Source organism: Doryrhamphus excisus, chromosome 15 (genome assembly GCF_030265055.1).
Source record: "Doryrhamphus excisus isolate RoL2022-K1 chromosome 15, RoL_Dexc_1.0, whole genome shotgun sequence".
NCBI classification, from domain to species: domain Eukaryota; kingdom Metazoa; phylum Chordata; class Actinopteri; order Syngnathiformes; family Syngnathidae; genus Doryrhamphus; species Doryrhamphus excisus.
In genome coordinates, this window is record NC_080480.1 from 6,636,901 (window position 1) to 6,661,122 (window position 24,222).

At 41.7% G+C, this 24,222-nt stretch overlaps 3 protein-coding genes across 6 annotated transcripts; 1 reads left to right on the forward strand and 2 right to left on the reverse strand.

Moving 5' to 3' along the window:
- LOC131103175 (SWI/SNF-related matrix-associated actin-dependent regulator of chromatin subfamily E member 1-like) lies at positions 1-6,906 on the reverse strand. Of its 2 annotated transcripts, none has more exons than XM_058049221.1 (11): positions 6,799-6,906; positions 6,506-6,547; positions 6,069-6,112; positions 5,117-5,215; positions 4,525-4,617; positions 2,686-2,817; positions 2,299-2,470; positions 1,925-2,097; positions 1,575-1,676; positions 573-810; positions 1-399 (listed from the first exon to the last, which is right to left on the reverse strand). In XM_058049221.1, exons 2-11 carry the CDS (start codon positions 6,510-6,512, stop codon positions 170-172), a joined length of 1,290 nt encoding a protein of 429 aa, XP_057905204.1. In that variant the 5' UTR covers positions 6,513-6,547; positions 6,799-6,906; the 3' UTR covers positions 1-169. The 2 variants fall into 2 exon arrangements, with proteins under 2 accessions (XP_057905204.1, XP_057905205.1); XM_058049222.1 differs by having other exon boundaries at positions 4,537-4,617; positions 6,799-6,904.
- Positions 6,907-7,185: 279 nt separating this feature from the next.
- LOC131103681 (MAGUK p55 subfamily member 2-like) lies at positions 7,186-14,510 on the forward strand. 3 transcript variants are annotated; one of them, XM_058050143.1, is made up of 13 exons: positions 7,186-7,303; positions 7,765-7,868; positions 8,106-8,261; positions 8,347-8,523; positions 8,591-8,710; positions 9,867-9,986; positions 10,174-10,305; positions 10,990-11,092; positions 11,334-11,402; positions 11,887-12,048; positions 12,209-12,411; positions 12,569-12,697; positions 13,972-14,510. In XM_058050143.1, the coding sequence occupies exons 2-13, from the start codon at positions 7,788-7,790 to the stop codon at positions 13,993-13,995; spliced, it is 1,476 nt and encodes a 491-aa protein (XP_057906126.1). In that variant the 5' UTR covers positions 7,186-7,303; positions 7,765-7,787; the 3' UTR covers positions 13,996-14,510. The 3 variants fall into 3 exon arrangements, with proteins under 3 accessions (XP_057906126.1, XP_057906124.1, XP_057906125.1); XM_058050141.1 differs by having other exon boundaries at positions 13,898-14,507; XM_058050142.1 differs by having other exon boundaries at positions 8,603-8,710; positions 13,898-14,506.
- Positions 13,184-23,589, reverse strand: LOC131103680 (all-trans-retinol 13,14-reductase-like). Its single transcript, XM_058050140.1, has 12 exons — positions 23,407-23,589; positions 20,753-20,935; positions 20,407-20,545; positions 20,226-20,328; positions 18,839-19,034; positions 18,554-18,751; positions 17,386-17,505; positions 17,186-17,324; positions 16,733-16,842; positions 16,462-16,628; positions 14,831-14,990; positions 13,184-14,742 (listed from the first exon to the last, which is right to left on the reverse strand). Exons 1-12 carry the CDS (start codon positions 23,558-23,560, stop codon positions 14,594-14,596), a joined length of 1,818 nt encoding a protein of 605 aa, XP_057906123.1. The 5' UTR covers positions 23,561-23,589; the 3' UTR covers positions 13,184-14,593.
- Positions 23,590-24,222: the final 633 nt, after the last annotated feature.

The window sequence follows — 24,222 nt, forward strand, 5'->3', positions numbered from 1 at the left end:
TGTGGTGCAAGGCTAATTTTATTCCAACTAAAAGGTCGTGGAGTTCAACTAAGGGTGGAAAAGTGGAAGGCCTAATGGAATGCGATGTTAGCAGGTATTTGTGATGAGCAAGTATACAGTAGTTTAGTCAAGTCCATGAGTACTCCAGCTGTGTCCACAGGAGGAGACATTAAGTGAGCTGCAGAGCTGGTGGAGGTGTGCTGGAAGCGCTGTCCTGGTCTGCTGGAGCTTCTGGGAAGGTGGCTACGCTATCCATACTATCAGCGCTGTTGCTGCTGCAGTTGGGATTCAGGCTCTTGTTGCTGGCTTCCAGGAGAGGATCAGACTTCACAGAGGCATCACATGATGGAGCTGGAGGACAATGGGGGTCTGAAGAAGCCTCACCAGGTGCTCCTCCATCTGGGACACAAGATGAGGAACAAGCTAGGAAAGTATCCACCATGAAATATATAGTACGTACTATATTACAGCAGTATGTGATGTAGTAGGAAGGTTGGAGTGAAACAATGTATATGATGTAGTAGAGAACGGGAAGGTGTATAGTAGTAGTAGTAGTATATGAGAAGAGTGACCTGTCTCCATGGGTGTGAACTTGTCTTGGTGGTGGGTGTCGGCGGCAGGGTTAGCAGCGGCGGCGGCGTTTTGGTTTGCAGCTCCCTCTTGAGCTTGTTGCGCTTGCTTCACGGCTTTCTGCGCCTCCTGAGCCGCCTCGCGTTCCTTCTCCTCCACCCGCCGCCGGGCAGCCTCGTCCGCTGCTGCCATCTCAGCCGCCAGCTTGTCCATGTCCACCTCCACCTTCTGACTGCACAGCTGCAAGGTGCAAAGGGAAGCATGTTGGGTGCAGGAAAGGACTTGGTGCAGAGTGGAGCAGCACAAACCCAAACAAACATAGCAATGCTGTATAGAGCCATGTATATTGTATATATATATTATACTACCTTGCAATGATTGTGTGATTGTGTGTGTGTGCGCGCGTGTGTGTCTAGTATGGAGGGTGGGAGGGCGGGGCTTTCTTTTGTTTCTTTGTTTTTCCTTTTAATTGTGGTAATTGTTTTTAATTCTGTAAAGCACTTTGTGTTGCATGTCTTTGCAGGAAAAGTGCTATACAAATAAAGTTGATTTGATTTGACTACACCCTATACTGTCCTCTAGCCATATATTAGTGGAGCTCTCTATGTGTATGATGTATGTGTACATATGTACATGCATTATCCATGTGTGCGTATATGTACCAAGTAAGTGTAATATGTATATGTACTTATATGCACTATTAATACGTATATATAACTATGTACATTATGTATGTGTATGTAGTCAAGTCAAGTGTATTTATAGTGTATAGTGTACAATGTGTATGTACGTATATGTACCAAGTATGTGTAAGTGTAATATGTATATGTACTTATATGCACTATTAATGTGGATGTGTACATATATGCACTATTAATATGTACATATAACTATGTATACTATGTATGTGTACTATGTACACTATGTATGTGTATGTAGTCAAGTCAAGTAAAAGGGAAGTGGTGAGAGCAAGGTTACGAGGGGAAGACTGTTTCTTTGCGTACCCGCTTGAGTTCAGTATTGAACGAGTCGGTGGTCTCCAAGAAGCGTCTTTTCTTGTCTTGATGACGATCCTCAATTTGCAGAAGTTCGGCCTCGAGTTTTCTCTGAAACAAGCAAATAAGTACGCTCGGTGCTTTGGCTGAGTGGAGATGTTCCTGAATGTGAAGGTAAGTAGTCACATGATCAATGAGGTGCTGGAGGGGTGGAGTGTATAAAGTGTTGCATTACAGAACAGGTTGAAGTATAGAAAGCATGGTCATGTTTGGAAGTCCATGTTTCTCATCCAAAGGCCAGAAGGTTAAAAAGCAGCTACCAAACGAGCGTGATAGTGTTTACTGGTGGTGGCACGTACCTGGTGCACCATGAGAGACTGAACCTGCCTCTTCAGGACTTGCATGCGTGCCGTGGTCACCACGGAGCGTACATCAGGCAGCACGATCTCACTGAGGATATCGCTGATGAGCCGGTGGTTCCTCTGGAAGCGAGCCGCTGCAGTGTGCTTCACTGAAAAGCCATCATCGTAATCTGGACAAACAGATGAAGCGGCAATGATGACCTTTAACTCCATCTCCGACATTTACACAAATACTACTATCCATTACTTCATCACGTACACAAGAACACAAAGGCATATGGCGGCAGAAGAATGCCCTTTCTGTAGCTAGCTGAGCTAACGTGTGCATGACACAGCATTCTATTGCCTGCAATTCCTTCACAAAAACTTGCCATCAGGGTCCTCGGCAGGTTGAATGCTCATGTATGGCTCTCCCTTGTCGATGCGACTCTGCCTCTGCCTGCTCTCCTCCTCCATCGCCGCCTCAGCGCGGTTCTTGGCGTTCACGTACGCCAGGTAGGCTGGAGAGTTGTGGTACGCCTTCAAGGAGTCGTTATACTCGATCTACAAAGTAGCAAGAGGAATGAACGGTGACCTACACATACTGGGTTCATCTTCCTCACCCACACGTGGACATCAGAGATGGTACTAGGAAGCTAACAGAAGGGGAATGTTAAAGCCAGCTTGCTAGGACTTTCCTATGAAGGATGAGATTTGGAATGGAACAAGCAAATACTCTCCCAACTATTTCAAGACCTGATCGGAAGAACGCGTCCTACCTTCTCAGCCTCGTATTCATTCAGGTAATCTTGTTTCTCTTCATCAGTCAGGTCCCTCCACATCCCGCCAATGATCTTGCCAATCTCCCACAGCTTCAAGTCTGGGTTGGACGCCTTCACCTGGTCCCAGACCTTGTCAGGGCGCACACACACACGCACACAAACAGACACACACACCTAAATGTCATTACAAGCCAGGTGCCAACCATAAACATCTTTCCAAAGGTTCAAATATTTAAAAACCCCAAAAGGGAAGATCTCTTTGTAAACAGTTTTTCTACACTATATGATCCATGGTCCCATACACTACTAGTCGATGTCCTCTGCATACTTGATCTCTTTCGAAACTACATGAACCCATACACGACTTAGTCAATGTCCTCTACATACTCGATCTCTTTCGAAACTACATGAACCCATACACGATACACGACTTAGTCAATGTCCTCTCCATACTCGATCTCTTTCGAAACTACATGAACCCATACACTACTTAGCCAATGTCCTCTACATTATTTATTTTTAAACCAAGTTTTTCTACACTATATGATCCATTGTCCCATACACTACTTGGTCAATGTCCTTGACATACTTGATTTCTTTCTAAACTACATTATCAATGGTCCCATACACTAGTCACTGTCCTCAACATGATTTCTTTCTAAACTAAGTGTTTTATTACACTACATGATCCATGGTCCCATACACTACTTAGTCGATGTCCTCTACATACTTGATCTCATTCGAAACTACATGAACCCATACACTACTTAGTCATTGTCCTCTACATATTTGATCTCTTTCGAAACTACATGAACACATACACGACTTAGTCAATGTCCTCTACATACTTGATCTCTTTCGAAACTACATGAACCCATACACTACTTAGTCATTGTCCTCTACGTTATTTATTTTTAAACAAAGTTTTTCTACACTATATGACCCATTGTCCCATACACTACTTGGTCAATGTCCTTGACATACTTGATTTTTTTCTACACTATATGATCCATGGTCCCATACACGACTTAGTCATTGTCCTCTACATACTTAACATCCTTCTAAACCAAGTGTTTTTCTCCACTACATGACATTGCCAGTGTTTCTATATAGTAGCCACGGTGCTGATTTGAAGAAAGAAAGTGCCAATGACCTTGAAGAAGAGAATATGTTGAGCAGATGACGTAACGATACATTCTCTCCTCAGAGAGTTGAAGTTCTGCTTGCGTGTGAGGTCAGCGGTCAATGACGTGATCATATGTCAGTGCCATTGTGGGAGCATCACTTGTAAGCCTAGAGGAGTACTGTATGTCCAGACCGTCATCATATACATAGATCTAGATGTCTTTCCATACGCTATAGGCATAGTAGAGTCTGCGTCAACACTTGAACTCAGTCTAAGGTTCAGTACCTCGCTCACATTTCAGAAGGCATATCTTATTCTAGCTTTCAAACATGCACCTACTTTGTTGTAAGGCCACTGAAATGAGGACTGCATGGACACAGATGACCACATTCATCACAGCAAGTACCCTTGTTGCATAAACCCTGACTGGCCAATGACCCACCCACCCATCCATCTTCTATGCTGTTGATCCTCACTAGAGGTCGCAGGTGGCCAATGGCCTGTTATGTATCAAACATTATGACTTGACAAAGATACATTATTCTTTAGGGAGATGGTAGTAATGAGGTAAGCAAGGTTCTACGCTACGAGCACAAACACGGCCTCCTCCGGGGTGTCTGTGCGGTGGTGAAGACGTCACTGGCGGGCACGTTCCACGCTGTGGTGAAAGGACAAGCAGTAAAAGCAGACACCTGGGATGGGTGTCTTACCTTCCTGCTTACCTTCCGGCTGTAACGCATGTAAGGCATCAGCGGTTTGTCTGGAGGTTTGGGGGGCTTTGGGACCGTGATGCCCGAGAGGTTCTGCAAAGGAAGACAAAATACAAGATGAGCATAAAAATATTGGACAAAGTACAAGTACATTGGAGATGCTCCACAGCTGCTTGGCATCAACCTGAGGAGGCATGGTCAGTGTCCATTTCTATTGGCTCACAGATGAAGTCATCATTGCACGCATTGTTTTGACAGTGATACGCTTTTGCGGAGAAGGCAAAGGAAGCAACGGCGTGCATTCCAGGGCACTCTCGCTCATGGTCTCCCCTAGCATTCTATTAGGAGCACCCCCCGTGCAGGAGTGATCATTCCATCAGTGGTTGTCAACTAGGGGGCCACTTACAGCTTAAGAAATGCCTCAAACGTGTTCCAGCGCTAGCTGAAACGTGCAATCCCGTATTCACTCAGCTTCTATGACATATTCATAGTCAATGTCCTAAATCCAAAAATCCATGGGAATATTCTGAAGCCGGCAAAATGATTGTGTTCATTTTCCTTTATGTCTGCAAGCTTACTGGAACTAATTTACCCTGCTGGAGCCTGCGGAGCTCCCTCCCAGTCTGAGGTTGTTGTAGGCCAGATGGCTGTAAGGGTTGTAGCCCACAAAGCCTGGGGTGGAAGGCATTTGCTGATGGAAGACAAATGAGACATAACACATGAAAAATGGCTCACATACAAGGAGAAAGCAATACAAACTGAAGAGGGGGGGGAAGAACACACATGGAAGAAGAATTATAAAAAAACCCAACTATCATCCACCCCTCTCCCAAAGTCAATGACTCCTCAGCATTAGCTTAGAAATACAATTAATAACAGACACACACTATGGATACACTAACTCACAAGACTACACACCTTCTCAAAGAATAAAATGACAAAAATCACATGTTTCCATACACATCATGGGAATGAATGTCATATCAGTGATTCATGCATGCTTTTACTTCTCGGCTGGGATCATTCAACTAACATCTTCAACACTGCAATTGGGCGTGCACCATGGCACCAAACTATTAGCCATGATGGAAAAACTAACCACCTACTCGCTGAGTACAGAGTACATGGGCAGATGCAAATAGAATAGTATATAAAGTGGAGTAATACAGCATCCAAGTGGATGAGTGTGTTCTCGGACCGGCACACCGATTATCAATCATTCTCAACTGCACCTGTTAGGCCTCCTCATGAACACATAATGATGGGACTCTTCTCATGGAGGTTTCCGGAAAAAGTTCCTCATTTTCAAATGCAAATGTTGAAAAATGAAATGCCCATACATCATATCCGATTTTGCTAATTAGACCGTGACCCCGCCACCACAGATAGATTACAATCCTGTGGGATTACAGCATTTGAAATGGGGAAAATGTCAGCGGCTGGTGTTCCAAGTATAACATATCCAGCTACAGTACAGAAAGACAGAAGATTGATACTTTATTGATCTATTCATTGACTATAAGGCAGAAAAATAAACCACTTACAGTAGTTGGGACAGGAGGGGGGGCTGGGGTATATGATGGCCGTTCTGCAAGAGAAATACAAAGAAAATCGATGTCATTTGCACAAATATAACACTAATAAAATGATGTATGTGAGTCAGTTGGGATGTATAGAAATGTCAAAGTAAATTGTGTTTTATTTAAAGTGAATGTGATGTAAATGTAATGTGTGGATAAGTACATATACATAGAATATCAAGTACTTTCGAGCAAACAAAACACTTAATTGTGGTGCTGAATAACATAACATTGTGGTCTTGATTTTCTTGTCGTAAAAGATGACTTTAAAAAGCTAGATTGTATACGGTATAGCCAGTATATTTGTACACGTCCCAAATAAAACCTAAAAAACTAGTGACGGCCATATCACGTTATTCATGAAATAAATCAACTTGTGTTTTTTTTTTGTTTTTACTTACTAGACATGGTGGTTGGAACTCTGGCGATCTTTTCCAGTCAACCTGAATGAAATAAGAAGATAAACGACATCCACAATGAGGAGAATATTGTTTCATCCACAAGCAGGAATATTAAGTTTGTGGTGATGAGGCCTGCTCTACAATACGGAATGCTACGACGAAACTGCAAAAGTACATCCATTAGTCTCTACAAACATATCAGATCAAATATTCCCCGCTTTTCGTATTTTACAAATTAAACAGACGAATCCGTTTAATGCAAGATTTTCCAACAAAAAATGAATATAACATACTCAGGCCTTTGTTCTCCCCGATGCAGTGTGATCAATGTGCTACTGCGCTTCAGTTTTTCTTTTTTCTTCTTCGTCTTCTTATTTTCCCCTTTCCTCTTAAAGCGCCCTCATGCGGTCTTTGTTGGTTACTGCATTGGCTTACAGTCTGCAACTAATTGGTGTTCAAGCTTTTTTTTCTCCATTGTAACCGAAATTAAAAACAAAAATTAAAAACGACCAAAGTATAGCAGCAGTATAGCAGTATAAATAGATTGTTCAAACACTGCATACAATACACGTTGATTAAAACTCCACCCCAGACAATGTCGCTAATGTGACTAGAGTGTTACTTCGCTAAACACACCGTTCCCAAAAATCGCGAAGAAGAAGACCAGTCGTAGAAGAAGACGAAGGGGGGTGAGTGGGTGAAATCTCACGAGATTTCAGATTGTGTTGATCTCGTCTCAGAGCATCACCTGCGTCGATATCATCAATAAGACAATATCATCAATATCGTCAATAGCAGGTATCGGCTAAATATGTTTATTTCTTGCTTGCTTGTCGGATGGAGAAAGGAGTAACGTGACGTTAGCACATAGTACATTATAATGCACGATGTTTGGCTGCTCTTTGTTTGGGTGTCCGTCTGCTGTGGAGGCAGCATGATGGACAAAACCACATCCAATAAATATGATAAAGATGAAGTATCATATCAAATATTATACACATTTTTGCACACAACACCAACGCTGCTAATTTTAATACGTGCAGTCATTTCTTATTCAATTAAATTCAATTCCTTTTTCATTTCGTATTGGAGCACAATAGATCAGAATCATATTGAATTTAATTTGTATGCATAAATACCCTTCAGCCTAAAATCTGGGCATATTTTATACATTTATATATACATTGTTATTTACATCAATGTTTTTCCTATTTGGTATGAATTTTAATGAAATAAGTAATATTTCACTTTATCTTTAGCTCTTCCTTGGCTGTTGGAAGCAATGACTGATAATACCGCCAGCTCGACCACCGCCAATGACCTTGACCTCATCTATCTGAAGGGCATCATGGAGAGTCCTCTGGTGGGGTACACGCATATATATACACCGATTCATTCACTTCTACCTGAAAATGTTTCTGTCTCCCAGGGGGGGCATGACAGAAAGTAATTGAGACCCACTTATTTTGGATGATAATGAAACATTTGTCATATATCATGAATATGATTATATAGAGTAACAAATTCTTATAATATGAATAAAAATACTGAATTATGACTGATATTATAGTCATTGATGCAATTTGTGACTGTGTGTTAGGACGAAGAGGAGAACGTGGAGCATGTGCATCTGTCCCCAGTGAGGAAGAACAACGTGGAACTTCTCCAGGAGATTCTCAGTGATCTTGACCCTTTCACGCCTTCTTCCGATGCTGCTGCTGAGCTGTGCCACCTCCTCACACAACCCCACTTTCAGGTGTGGAATCATCCCAAATAAATGTTACAGTACTTATGTATGTATACCTACCGTATATCGTAACATAATCATCATATGATGTCAGTCTTTACTAGAGACTCATGATTCAGTTGCATCCAACGGGGATGGAAGCCCTCCTCCCAGCCCGTGTGACTTCATCACTCATGACCACCAAGATCAGGACGGACACCTTTACAAATTCCAGCCGCCGCCTGATGCAGTACGCATGGTGGGCATCCGCAAAGTAGCAGGAGAACATCTGGTAAGTACCTTCATGCTGCATGGAATGGAAGGAACGCAGTTGAGAGAAGAATGCTGAGGGAAAAAAGGTGTGTTTTCAGGGTGTGACGTTCAAGGTGGAGGGAGGTGAGCTGGTGATAGCGCGTATCCTCCATGGAGGGATGATAGACCAGCAAGGATTGCTGCGTATCGGCGATATCATCAAGGAGGTGAATGATCTCTCTCTCTCCCTTCCCCTTCCTTACATTCATCTTCATTCTGGACATATGATTGTATTCATTCTACAGCATTTCAGCCCATTCACACACGGCCCTGTTGGGAAACTTTCCGTAGTGTCCTAACCTTAAAAGAAGGCGATGGCAGTTGTGTGTGTGTGTGTGTTCTCCAAAAAATAAACCACACACATAATAAAGATGATGATAGGATCCCTATTGGGAATCTGTCTGTAGTGTGTTAATTTTATAAGAGGGAGAAATATATGAGGTGCTGACAGTTGTGTGTGTGTTCTAAGGAAAAATAAAGCACACTGACACACACATCATAAAGATGATGATAGGATCCCTGGTGGGAATCTATCCGTAGTGTCATAACCTTAAAAGGAGACATATGAGGTGATGACAGTTGTGTGTGTGTGTGTTCTAAGAACAAATAAACCACAGTAACACACGCATAATAAAGGTGGTGATAGGATTGTTGTTGGGGATCTATCTGTAGTGTCCCAACCTTAAAAGAAATAGACAGATAGATAAGAAAGATAAGAGGTGCTGACTGTTGTGTGTGAGTGTGTTCTAAAAAAAATAAACCACACTGACACATACATAATAAAGATGGTGATAGGATCCCTATTGGGAATCTGTCTGTAGTGTCTTAATTTTATAAGAAGGAGACACATATGAGGTGCTGACAGTTGTGTGTGTGTTCTAAGGAAAAATAAACCACACTGACACATACATAATAAAGATGGTGATAGGATCCCTATTGGGAATCTGTCTGTAGTGTCTTAATTTTATAAGAAGGAGAAATATATGAGGTGCTGACAGTTGTGTGTGTGTTCTAAGGAAAAATAAACCACACTGACACACACATAATTAAGGTGGTGATAGGATTGTTGTTGGGGATCTATCTGTAGTGTCCCAACCTTAAAAGAAAGAGACAGATAAGAGGTGCTGACTGTTGTGTGTGAGTGTGCTCTAAGAAAAAATAAACCACACTGACATACATAATAAAGATGGTGATAGGATCCCTGTTGGGAATCTGTCTGTGGTGTCCTAGAAGCGAGATGCCTTGTTCCCAGAGACTGCGTGAGGCAGGGTTGTGGAAGGAGTGCATGTACAGTAAATTTGTTGCTGGATGTTGTGTTGGAAGGTGAATGGGCGAGATGTGGGACAGGATCCAAGGGTTCTGCAGGAGGAGCTCCAAGCAGCCAGTGGAAGTGTGGTGCTGAAGATACTACCCAGCTACCATGAAACTAACCCCCCAAGACAGGTAAAGACCCGATCGCGACTAAATCCTTGGAAAAGAAGTCAATGCAGTCCCTGTCATATGCCATCTTTGTCTTCTTAGTAGAAATGGAAAGCCATGAAACATATCCAATCTTTTTCTCTCTATTTTGTGTATTAATACTACTACTACTACTAATAATAATGCAGGTGAACATGTGTGTTTGTCTTAGATGTTCTTTAAGTGTCACTACGACTACCATCCAGCCACAGATAATCTGATTCCCTGCAAGGAGGCTGGATTGAGCTTCAGTGCAGGAGACATCTTACACATCGTCAACCAGGACGATGTCAACTGGTGGCAGGTGACGTACCAACAGCAGCTGTTGTTGTACTTTTACATCCAGTATACTACAGTAGATCCTCATTCATTGGTTCCACATTCCACCGTCATTAGTGAACGTTCTCCAAGTAGGAATATTTTCAATATTAAAGCATAAAAAACCTATTTTCCACTTTCTCAGTACACTTTTTTACATGAGAGACCCCTGACATGAAATAACACCCCTATAGTCACCTTTACAATTCTTTTACCCAATGTAGTAGACATCATAAGAGAAAATAAGATATAGAAAACCTGTTTACCACCTTTGAAAAACACATTTTAACACGATTAGAGCCCTCCAGACATGAAATAACACCCCTATAGTCACCTTTACAATTATTTTACCCAATGTAGTAGACATCATAAGAGAAAATAAGATATAGAAAACCTGTTTACCACCTTCGAAAAACACATTTTAACATGATTAGAGCCCTCCAGACATGAAATAACACCCCTATAGATACCTTTACACTCCTATTACACAATATAGTATAGTAATCATAAGAGAACATGAGACATAACATCAAGTTATTGTACTTCCTGTGGTGGAACGTTACTGAGTGAATACCACATCGTACATTTTGAATGCCAAGAAGGCTGCTTAAATATGCATTTTTTGGACTAATAACATTGTTTTTATCTTATGTGTGTGTGTGTTATGCAGGCACGTCATGTGGAGGGTGGGCCTGCAGGATTGATTCCCAGTCAAATGTTGGAGGAGAAGAGAAAAGCGTTTGTCAGGAGAGATATAGAACTCATTCCCGCAGGTAAGCAAATAGTATTTGGATATATATCAAGGCAAATATTTAATCGAGATTAATCGAATTTGGTCCATAGTTAATTACTAATTAATCACAGTAGAGATACATTTTTATAACAAGTAGGTGAAATCTCTTTGTAGTCAACAATTCGATGTGTAACTACAGTGATAGTGTTTGAATGTTTAATGCCGGCAGCCATTTGAACACATCTATTCTGACACATTTTCCTGCTTGTTTATTGTCACAGGTAATTTGTGCTCAGGTGTCGGCGTGAAAAGGAAGAAAAAAATGATGTATGTGACCACGAAAAATGCAGGTACTGTTCTTATTGTGTCAATTCTTTTCTTTCTTCTACTTTTCTTGCTTTGCAACTCATTCCTTACTCTTATTTATTATTCCACAACACGACACACGCACACACACATATGCACCATGCACACATATACTACAAATACACACATGCATGACACACATACATAATATGCATGCATGCACACATACACAACATGCACGCATGCAAACATACGTGCACCACACACGTGCATGCATGCACACATACACGACACACACATAAACAACATGCATGCAACCACAGCCACCTGTAGTGTGATTTCTCCTCTGTCGGTGTATTGCATTAGCTTAGCTATTATAAAGCAATAGAAAAACATGCACAAAGCTGAAATAAAGCTGTGTCATCTGATGAATGCGATCGCTCCTCCACATGCAGATGATAAATCTTAAAGATGAGAGATGACATGCTGTTGATGACGCTGCAGTGGAATGTTTCTTTTCTTGGTCAGACTTTGACAGACATGAGATCCTGCTGTATGAGGAGGTGGCCAAGATGCCTCCTTTCAAGCGCAAGACTCTCATTCTGGTTGGTGCCCAAGGTGTAGGACGACGACGCCTGAAGAACATGCTCCTCCTGAGGGATCCCCACCTTTTTGGAACCACCATTCCATGTAAAGCCTGATCTTCACATCTCATGGAATACACCAATACTGTATATCTACACTATATACTGTACATATATGGACTATGGAATATATCTACTGTATATAGATATACGTATATATTTCATAGCCAGTATCATTGGAACTCATTAGAACTGTGTGTGTCCAGACACCTCCAGAAAGCCCAAAAAGGGGGAGCGTGAGAGTCGGATGTATGCGTTTACAAGCCGCAGCAAGATGGAGGCTGACATCAAGAATGGCTGCTATCTGGAGTACGGAGAATGTGACGGCAGTTTGTATGGAATCAAGACTGATTCCATACACGAGGTTGTGGAGGCAGGCCGTGTTTGCATTCTGGATGCACACCCTCAGGTACACACAAATACATATGCATACATTCATGTACATACATACATCAATACACATACATACATACATTGATAAATACACCTACATTAAAAGTCATATAGATAGAGTTTGTTATGTATTCCATGGTGTAGAATGAATGTTGTGTGTGTGTGTATTTTAGTCTCTGAAAGTGCTGAGGACGTCAGAGTTTTTGCCCTTCGTGGTTTTCCTTCAATCTCCAGACTTTGAGGACCTGAAGGCAAAGCATCAGTCCAGCGTGGAGGCTGATGTTTCCACTAAAGTCCTCTCAGTAAGTCGCACTTTCTCTTTACAAACATTTGTATGACATGAATTGGACTGGCCTTTTATTGTGGCCAGTGGAAGGCACAGGTGGCTAATCAGCATCTTGATATGCCACACCTCGCCCTCACCCTTTAGCAGACACTTAGCATTTAGCACTCCTCTACATTTAGTATTTAGCACATATTTACTATTTAGCACACATTTAGCAGACCTATAACATTTAGCAGACCTTTAGCATTTAACAGACCTTTAGCATTTAACACAGATTTAGCATTTAGCACACGTTTAGCATTTAGCACACATTTAGCAGACCTTTAGCATTTAGCAGGCATTTAGCAGACATTAAGAGCACCTTAGCATTTAGCACACCTTTAGCATTTAGCCGACCTTTAGCATTTAAAACACCTTTAGCACACTTTTAGCGTTTAGTACACATTTAACATTTTGCACACGTTTAGCAGACCTTTAGCATTTAGCAGACATTTAGCGGACATTGAGTGGACATTTAAGATAAGATAAGATATGCCTTTATTCGTCTGCAGACATTTAACAGGGCATTTAGCGAACCTTTAGTGTTTAGCACAGGTTTAGCATTGAGTACACATTTAGCAGACCTTTAGCATTTAGCAGGCATTTAGCAGGCATTTAACAGATTTTTAGCATTTAGCGGACATTTAGCGGACATTTAGCGGACATTTAGCAGACATTTAGCGGACATTTAGCGGACATTTAGCGGACATTTAGCATTTAGTGGACCGTTAGCATTTAGCACAGGTTTAGCATTGAGCACACATTTAACAGACCTTTAGCATTTAGCAACCATTTAGCAGGCACTTAGCACACCTTTAGCATTTATCACACATTTAGCATTTTGCGGACTTTTAGCATTTAGCACACCTTTAGCATTTAGTAGACATTTAGCACACCTTTAGCATTCAGCAGACATTTGGCATTTATCAGACCTTTAGCAAATAACAGACATTTCCAATTAATAGATATTTAGCAATTAGCAGACAATTAACATGGGGAGGTGTTTAGCAGACATTTAGCACTGGGATGCGTTTGTGATGAAGATGGGAGAGAGAGGTAGGACTATTATGCAGAAAGGAAAAGTTGTGCTAATGAAAGATGGACGCAAAAAATGCTGAGTTGTGTGTGGATGGATGGATGTTGTGTAGTGATTGGAATGTGGTGTTGTCGATGGCAGGATGAGGAGCTGCAGAGAACGTGTGAGGAGAGTTCTAAAATCCAAGCTGCTTACGGTCATTACTTTGACTTCAGCATCCAAAACAACAACCTGGATGAAAGCTACCGGGAAGTCAAAGCTGCCCTGGACATGGTCTCTAAAACCCACCAGTGGGTTCCTGTCACCTGGGTGTTCTAGAAGGAGTGGTTGGAACGTGAAGGATGACTTCTTCTGCTGTGAAGATGAAAATGCCAACGTGCACGTGGATCCCAAGCAGGAGTGTGAAGACTAAAGCACACAATGGAAGTGTTTCTGTTTCACTCGTTGAATGAAAAAGAATGAGGAAAAGGCCAGAAAGTCTTTTTAACATTTATTTCTTGGCTTTTTTTTGTTTCATTGCAAAACAAAAACCTTTTTATTATGAATTTATGAATGAATGCTTTTTATTTTTGTATAAGTATTATTATTTCTTGTATTATTTTGTTGCATTTGCTAATTAAAGTGTTGCTTATTGTTAAATGGATTGAAAATTAGCTTTCATTTCAAATGACATGCTGCCATTTTGGCTAGTCACGTGACTTGTCACCGGACAAATGTTTGCTATGGACACGACTTAGGGAGTGACGAATGAATAAAATGAAAGGCTGAAGATATTTGCTCCATATATTTGATCTTGATATTTATATGATGTATTTACTGTTGTGAGGCAAATCCAAGTCAAGCGAGTTTGCGATTGGCCTGTTTTCTTTTAATGCGGGTCTTGAGGGCTAGAAGGTCGATGTAGAGAATCTGATTGAGGACAGCCGATGCACAAAGAATTCCACCGTGCAGAGCTCCAGCCATGCCGTTACAGAACACATCCTGACCTGCGTACACAATACAGACATATACTGTACTATTAGCATTAGCAGGATATAGTACTTCATAGAGCTACGTACTGTATGTCCGGACTACCTGTTAAGTAGAGACCACCAACTGGTGTTTGGGGTCTGGTCCTTGCAACCGTTTGTGGGGTGAAGCGCTCCAGGTTGTGTTCCGCGCCGTACATTTCCCCTCTTGGGGCACCCAAATAGTGGACGTTCGTCAGCGGGGTGGCAGCGTCCACCATAACCACCTAAACAGCAAACAAAAGAAGACAGAAACACCATTGGAAGACTAAAAATGGCCAGCAGTTGCATACGGCACACAGAGGAGTTCTCACTTTCCCAACAACACCATTTAGCGCTCATACTGTACATACATACCTTTTCATCGGACAGGGTCCACAGGGGGCGGCACACGGGCCGCATCATTTGTGATTGCAAATGTTACTGTTTGCAACAACGGTACTGATGGCAACAACAGTATTGATGGGAACAACGATACTGATGGCAACAACAGTATTGATGGCAACAACGGTACTGACGGCCACAATGGTACTGATGTCAACAATGGTACTGATGTCAACAACGGTACTGATGGCTACAACTGTACTGATCACAACAATGGTACTGATGGCAACAATGGTATTGATCACAACAACGGTACTGATGGCAACAATGGTACAGATGGCTACAACTGTACTGATCACAACGATGGTACTGATGGCAAGAACGGTAATGATGGCAACAATGGTACTAATGGCAACAACGGTATTGATCACTACAATGGTACTGATGGCAACATTGGTACTGAAGGCAACAATGGTACTGATGGCAACAACAGTACTGATGGCTACAACGGTATTGATCACAACAACAGTACTGATGGCTACAACGGTATTGATCACAACAACGGTACTGATGGCCACAACGATATTGATCACAACAACGGTACTGATGGCAACAATGGTACTGAAGGCAACAATGGTACTGATGACAACAACAGTACTGATGGCTACAACGGTATTGATCACAACAACAGTACTGATGGCTACAACGGTATTGATCACAACAACGGTACTGATGGCCATAACGGTATTGATCACAACAACGGTACTGATGGCCACAACGATATTGATCACAACAACGGTACTGATGGCAACAATGGTACTGAAGGCAACAATGGTACTGATGACAACAACAGTACTGATGCCTACAACTGTACTGATGGCTCCAACAGCACCAATCCCAAGCAGTCCGACTGGGAATTGTCTGACAAGTGATCAGTGATGCATGAGACGATGAATGCAATTATTGGTTGTGTTAGTGGTTGTGTTGGTATTGGTTTTTGAACGTGAGCAGAGTCGTAAGTGCACTGGCTGAAATCCCTGAAGGTGACGATGAGAAGCTGAGGGTGCAGACCAGTACCTGTACCTGTACCTGTACCTGTACCTGTACCTGTACCTGTACCTGTACCTGTACCTGTACCTGTACCTGTACCTGTACCTGTACCTGTACCTGTACCTGTACCTGTTGTATTTGTGGTGTCCAGCACCCCCATGTAGTACCTAACCAATGTACTTTTACACTGCCTGTCTCGATAGCAACCGGTTGCTAACTGGATACATTATATGATATATATATGTATATGTATATATATATACTGGGGGGTGACGTCATGTAAAAAGCTAAAGACGTAAGGAAGACAGAAAGACAAAGGCACACCTTGTCTTTCAGTTGGGGGAAGATGGTCAGGGCCCAGTCCAGCAGTTCTTGAGACATGGCGTGTTTCATATCCAGGTAGTCCTGTCCCCTCTTGCCCAGCTTTGTCCCCTCCCACTCCTCAAACCACTCATAGCGAGCCATGGTGAGCAAAGTCATGCAGGACTTGCCTGAAGAACATAAACACATCCCAAACATTTCAACAGTTTCTCGACAAATGGGTCTTTTATGGAGGAGCAAGAGCCGTGTGTGTGTGTGTTTGTGTGTGTGTTACCTGGGTGTCGAATGCTGGCTGTGGGATCTTTGGCAGATGGAAAGGTGATGAACATCATGGGAATGTTCCCCAATACCTGCTCTCTGCTCCGTGAGGAATACTCTTCCATCCTTCACACACACAACTTATTGTATACATATATGTATACATGATACATACATCGCATGACCTGACACACTGAGCATAGCAATGCTTGAGTTATTAGAAATATTCTTTGTGTCCTTTCCAGTGATGGAGAGCAGCACTTGGTAGTGACGCTTAAGTCTAATATTTACACTCGCTCACCGGCTTACCAAAACACTTGTCAACCTGAAGCAGTGCAGATTTACACCCAGCCCAAAGTGGGAGAACCAGGACGGGCTTTTTACTTGCAAGTCTACATGGTTATTCATTTAATAATATCACATATGGAAATCATAAAGAGTGAAAAGGCTCCAAAGACACAGAACTTACAGTGAGTCCAGGTCGTTGTCTTTATACATCCAGAAATTGGTGGAAACGATTCCCAGTTCTTCTTTGGTTCCATCCAGACCAACAAAGACCAAGAAGGAACCCATGCCGTGACGTACCATACTCAACAAGGACCGGATCTCTAGACAAGAGTCCAACGCTCAGAAGTGGAAACAAAGAGGAAGTACACTCAGAGATTTCACCTGCTTTTTCTTGGATGTGCTGTGGCAAAAACTTCTGGAAGGTGTTGAAGATTCCTGCATTGGAGATGATGGCAGGAGCAAAGATCTCAATCTCCTCCTGGCCTTTCAGCACCGTCACACCTGCAAACAAAAACAACCACGACAATTCTAAATACAAAAACAGATTAGATTTGATACATGACCAAGATATGATGAATATGTGATGAATACATGACCAAGATATGATAAATATGTGATGACTACATGACCAAGATATGATAAATATGTGATGAATACATGACCAAGATATGATGAATATGTGATGAATACATGACCAAGATATGATGAATATGTGATGACTACATGGCCAAGATATGATGAATATGTGATGACTACATGACCAAGATATGATGAATATATGATGACTACATGACCAAGATATGATAAATATGTGATGACTATATGACCAAGATATGATGAATATGTGACGAATACATGACCAAGATATGATGGACATGTGATGACTACATGGCCAAGATAGGATGAATATGTGATGAATACATGACCAAGATATGATGAATATATGATGACTACATGACCAAGATATGATAAATATGTGATGACTATATGACCGAGATATGATGAATATGTGATGACTACATGACCAAGATATGATAAATATGTGATGAATACATGACCAAGATGTGATAAATAAGTGATGAATACATGACCAAGATAGATGAATATGTGAGGAATACATGACCAAAATATGATGAATATGTGATGAATACATGACCAAGATATGATAAATAAGTGATGAATACATGACCGAGATATGCTGAATATGTGATGGCTACATCACCAAGATATGATGAATCTGTGATGAATACATGAGTCGAGATATGATAAATATGTGATGAATACATGACCAAGATGTGATAAATAAGTGATGAATACATGACCAAGATAGATGAATATGTGATGACTACATGACCAAGATGTGATGAATATGTGACAAATACATGACCAAGATATGACGAATATGTGATAAATACATGACGAAGATATGACGAATATGTGATAAATACATGACCAAGATATGATGAGTATGTGATGAATACATGGCCAAGATATAACTGACAAAGCTAGGATAAAAAAGCTAAAATATAAAATAGCATTATTTTCTCACCACAAGCTCTCCCTTGCTGGTTTAGTAGAACACGCTGCACGGGAGCCCTGACCAAGACAGCGCCCCCTGACTGCTGGATGACAGGGATGATATGGAAGGCGAATTCACTGGCGCCCCCTCGTGGGTAGTAAGCACCGCGTTTGTAATGATGGACAAGAAGTGCATTGATGAGAAAGCTGGACTGTTTAGGAGGCACACCTTGAAGAAAACAAGCATAGAAGTTTTTACATGATGTATGAAATATGAACTACATTAGTATGTTCAGTATTTGTCATTGTCCAGCACCATAGAAAAGGTAGGCAGAGAGAGCCTGAAGGTCCTTGTTGTCTGTGAGACTGGACATGATTTCGGAGTGGTTTGTTGTCGCTAGGCGGAAGACGGTTGATATGCGATCCAATAGGCCCGTCCAAATCAGGAAGTTGACCAGCCAATAAGGAATCATCTTCAAACCGGCAATCAGTGGTGTCCGTTGTGAGGCTAACTGCAAGAGAACACATCAAGTATGCTATACACTCCATAAATTCTATACAGTCTGTGTACACATGGATATGTACCCTTCATACACTCTATGTACACTCCATGCACTATATATACACTCTGTACACTCTATGTACAGACTATGTACTTTTCACACACTCTATGAACACTCTATGTGCATTCTATGTACACTTGAAACACTCTACATACACTCTATGTGCACTCTATGTGCACTCTATGTGCACTCTATGTGCACCCCATACACTCTATGAACACACTATGTACACCCCATACACACTATGAACACACACTGTACCCTCCATACACTCTATAAACACTCAATGTACACTCTATGTACACTCTATGTACACTTTATCTACACTCTATGTACACTCTATGTACACTCCATGTACACTCTATGTACACTCCATGTACATTTTATGTACACTCTATGTACACTCTATGTACACTCTATGTACACTCTATGTGCACTCTATGTATGCTATATGTGCACTCTATGTGCACTCTATGTACGCTATATGTGCACTCTATGTGCACTCTATGTACACCCCATACACTCTATGAACACACTATGTACACCCCATACACTCTATAAACACTCAATGTACACTTGATGTACACTCTATGTGCACTCTATGTACACTGAAAACACTCCATGTACGCTATATGTGCACTCTATGTGCACCCCATGCACTCTATGAACACACTATGTACACCCCCTACACTCTATGAACACACACTGTACCCTCCATGCACTCTATAAACACTCAATATACAGTTGATGTACACTCTATGTACACTCTATGTACACTCTATGTACACTCTATGTACACTCTATGTACACTCTATGTACACTCTATGTACACTCTATGTACACTCTACTATGTACACTCTATGTGCACCCCATACACTCTATGAACACACTATGTACCCTCCATACACTCTATAACACTCTATGTACACTCAATACACTATATACACACTCCACACTCTATATACTCTCACTGTATATATATATATATATATATATTATATACTACACTGTATATACACTATGAGTATATATACAGAGTGTGTACAATATATATAGACTCTATACACTGTGTATATACAAGAGAGTGCACTGTATATGTCAGGGCAGCAGTCTAGTGACAGCTTCCTTCTTCTAGTGAACCTTCATCAAGCGGAAAAACTCATCAATGGCGTCCTCCTCCCCAGGGAACTGCTTCTTCAGGCTGGCTGCCATTTCACTCTTCCCAGCATGGATGTGATACTCCCTGGGAAAAGGGAACAAACACTTAGGGTTTTAAGATCAAATAAACAACTGGAAGTATAAAAATACTTCATCCTCTAACCTTTGTTGTCCTGGCTGGCCCAAAAGCAGAGTATCAAAGTGTTGCTCCAGTCGAGTAAACTGCAACTGGCCTTCTGTGATCTGATCCAACGCAATCCTCAGCATGCTGTTGTCATGAAGCTGGCCCAGGTAATGAATGCCTGGCATCAACAGTCATCAATATTATTCCTATATATTATATTCATATATTCCCATATGTATTGATCTGAGGTGTGTGTGTACTCAGCTACCTGCTACTGATACTGACTGGTACTTGGTATTGCATGTATTTCAGATATTTCTATGCTAAAGGCCTGGATCAAACCAGGGACACGTTTTTGTGAAAAAGACTTGAGGAAGTGACATACCCACATCAAACTCAAATCCTTTATTTTGAAAGGTGTGCGTGCATCCTCCAGCCTGATCGTGCTGCTCCAGAACCAGAACCTTCTTTCCAGCTTTGGACAACAACGCCGCCGCTGACAGTCCTCCCATCCCGCTGCCAATAACCACAGCATCCAAACCCTGAGGAACACGATCCATGCGGAATCCTACGTATACATAACATATATATACGTATCATGTTATTTGGAGGATTGGAGTACACAGATTCATTTCATTCATGCCATCGTTCTTCTCAATCATCTTCCACAAAAGAAATTCAGACTGGAAAGAATCCAAATATCAGAGAAATGGATGAGAGAAAGTCATGTGTCAATCATAGTAATCAAAATACCTGATATTTTTTCCATGGCACACTATATCACATCACACTATACACGAAACATACACTAATACATTATCTCCTCACTCAGCCCTAACATCATTCTGGTTGGGGATTTCAACCAACATCAACATTCATTCATTCATTTTCTGCCGCTTTTTCCTCACGAGGGTCGTGGGGGGTGCTGGAGCCTATCCCAGCTGTCTTTGGGCGAGAGGCGAGGTACACCCTGGACTGGTCACCAGCCAATCACAGGGCACATATAGACAAACAACCATTCACACTCACATTCATACCTATGGACATTTTGGACTCGCCAATTAACCTAGCATGTTTTTGGAATGTGGGAGGAAACCTGAGTACCCGGAGAAAACCCACGCATGCACGGGGAGAACATGCAAACTCCACACAGAGATGGCCGAGGGTGAATGGTGGAATTGAACCCTGGTCTCCTAGCTGTGAGGTCTGCGCACTAACCACTCGGCTACCGTGCCGCCCAACAGCAATATACAATATGAATAATCCTCTCCCACGAAGCTTCACATCCTGCCTGGACAGTTTTGAATATAGCAGTTCATTGACTTTCCCACCCACTCTAAAGGTCATATTCTGAACCTGATCTGCTGTTCTGGTGTTACTCCTTTTAATTGTTCTGACATTGATCTCCCATCTCTGACCATAAGCTTGTATCATTTATGTCAGGTTTAAACCCCAACACTTGTAAAAAACACTGCCTGTACAAAGGAAGACACAGAGAGGTGAGTTTCTTTTTACTTGCAAGGAGAGTGATGGAGACTGCACCGTTACAATCCTCCTACCAACTCCCATTTCTCCTGCCCTTTTATTTAGTTAGGGACGCCCTAGTTACACGAGGTTTCAACTGCTAAGGGGAGAGGGGGTTAACTAAACAAGTTGAAACCGGTTCTTTCGTACAACATGTTATCCATAAGGTGTGGGTATCTCATCCTTGGCATGTGATCCTCTGGGGACACACACACACATTCTTTGAGGTCACATCTACTTCTGACCTGTGCAGTTATGTCTCCTGAGGGTGTGATAAAACTATCTGCTGAGGAATGTTCTGTCATGTTGTGTTTTTCCTTAATCATGATGTACACCACAAGTGCAGGCGTCACAGCATTAATCTTACATTGCTATGTGAGTGATATGAAACACATGTACAGCGTTAATCTTACTTTGTTATGTGAGTGATATGAAATGTTTGTAGGTCATAAGAAAAATAGGTCATAAGAATATAGTAAAAATAGAATAACTTTATGTATAATTCTTCCAACAATTTAACATCAACCTTGCACTATTTAAATCCAAACTGCCTCTTTCCATATCATTAATACAAAGGACATTGACCTAACTGCTCTGAATACCAGTATTGCTAATCAACTACACATCCACTCCTGATGAACTGCTTACTCATTATAACACTGGATTTCATAATATTCTGGATACAGACTGTCACCCTCACCCACTCCGCACCCTGGTTTACACCTGAACTCCGTCAGTTCAAGGCTAAACGATGTCAACTCGAACGCATCTACAGGAAATCTGGAGTCACTGTTCATAGGACCACTCATTCTCCACTACAAGGTCATGATCTCTACTGCCAAATCCACCAAACCCAATTCCACCCTCCCAGCCGCATATCTCTCTGACTGCCTACAAGAAATCAGAACCTGGTTCAATACATGTATGTGTGTAATTTTAACTGTGTTTTATTTATTTTAACAATTCTGTACTGTGACCTTGAGTGTCCTGAAAGGCGCCTATAAATAAAATGTACTATTGTTATTATTACTACACACAATCATCATACTATACACATGTCTACAGTACACACCACCATCATACTATACACATGTCTACAGTACACACCGTAATCACACTATACACATGTCTACACTACACAGCATCATCTTTGGTTGAGAGTAAATAGAAAACAAAGGTATATCCACACGACACACATTAGGGAAAAACTCCATCCTATTTTTCTTATTTTGTTTTTTTTTTATTTGAGCAGGAAGGAAGGAAGGAAGCAAGGAAGGGAAGGGGAACTGTTGGCGAACAACGGAGAAGGCTTTTCAAGGTCTGCTCATCCTGCCATAAACACTTCCTATGCGCATTCAACGACACGATGGACACAAATGGCGCAGGTGCATACAGTATGTATAAAACCTTCAAAGTAAAAGCATTGTGCTTCTAATGTAAGGTTGTTGGAATGAATTATCCAATGAGGTTTGGGGGCGGGCCATGTGTACTGAGTGCAGGTAAAGGTGATCTCACCTCTCTTCAGTCTGTCATCCCTCTTTTTGTCATTGTTTTCCAGGGCTCCCGGAGGCTTGACGGTCCTCTCACTGAACACCTTGTAGCGCCGCCCGAAGGTCAGGAAGGCCAGCATCAGGCCGACAAACACCACAGCAAGCAGCCACCACCACATCGTCCAGCCTGGACCAGCTGAGTAAAGGACAGTAGGTGATGGACGGCGGTCCGTTATGTAGAGAAGACTTGGGTGCCGGCTAAGGATATTATTACCCAGCAACTCATGACCTGTCCCCAATGACGGTGTGACAAAGCGGACACACAAGGACTTGTTTAGCCGCTGATAATCACATTAGCAAGTACAAGCAGTATTCATTTACTGCTCGCTACTCCACTGCTACCTCAGGCTACGTTTCTAGCAGACCTTTTACGCTACGTTAAAAATCAAACAAAGATGTCTTCTCTGCTAAGATGCTTGCTGACTTGTGTCGGCATCACATGACTTTTCAAATACACTCTGTGACACTCAAATAAATATTCTAATATATACTCTGACCAATTCACAACTCACCATCCTAAATACTTCAATATGACTCTATGCAGTACATCCATCATATTTGTATACCAGTGAAAAACCAGGGCAAAACTTTATTGTATTTATGTATGTAAACATCAGCAAACTGAAATCTAACATACAAAATATAGCAAGAAGTGATCATTGCTGGGCTGCACGGTGGACTAGTGGTTAGCACGCAGACCTCACAGCTAAGAGACCAGGGTTCAATTCCACCCTCGGCCATCTCTGTGTGGAGTTTGCATGTTCTCCCCGTGCATGCATGG

What these genes read in the sequence shown, in the direction of transcription:
- LOC131103175 (XM_058049221.1), bottom strand. An exon ending in GCTCCGCAGGCTCCAGCAGG is followed by an intron (nt 4,618 to 5,116) that starts GTAAATTAGTTC and finishes CTTCCTTTGCAG; the next exon opens with AACCTCTCGGGCATCACGGT. An exon ending in ATGAATACGAGGCTGAGAAG is followed by an intron (nt 2,471 to 2,685) that starts GTAGGACGCGTT and finishes GCTACTTTGTAG; the next exon opens with ATCGAGTATAACGACTCCTT.
- LOC131103681 (XM_058050141.1), top strand. Translation starts at nt 7,788, where the DNA reads ATGACTGATAATACCGCCAGCTCGACCACCGCCAATGACCTTGACCTC. An exon ending in GCATCATGGAGAGTCCTCTG is followed by an intron (nt 7,869 to 8,105) that starts GTGGGGTACACG and finishes ACTGTGTGTTAG; the next exon opens with GACGAAGAGGAGAACGTGGA. An exon ending in TCACACAACCCCACTTTCAG is followed by an intron (nt 8,262 to 8,346) that starts GTGTGGAATCAT and finishes ATATGATGTCAG; the next exon opens with TCTTTACTAGAGACTCATGA.
- LOC131103680 (XM_058050140.1), bottom strand. Translation starts at nt 23,560, where the DNA reads ATGTGGTGGTGGCTGCTTGCTGTGGTGTTTGTCGGCCTGATGCTGGCC. An exon ending in GGCCAGCCAGGACAACAAAG is followed by an intron (nt 20,329 to 20,406) that starts GTTAGAGGATGA and finishes CCCTTTTCCCAG; the next exon opens with GGAGTATCACATCCATGCTG. An exon ending in AGCCAGCATTCGACACCCAG is followed by an intron (nt 16,629 to 16,732) that starts GTAACACACACA and finishes TATGTTCTTCAG; the next exon opens with GCAAGTCCTGCATGACTTTG.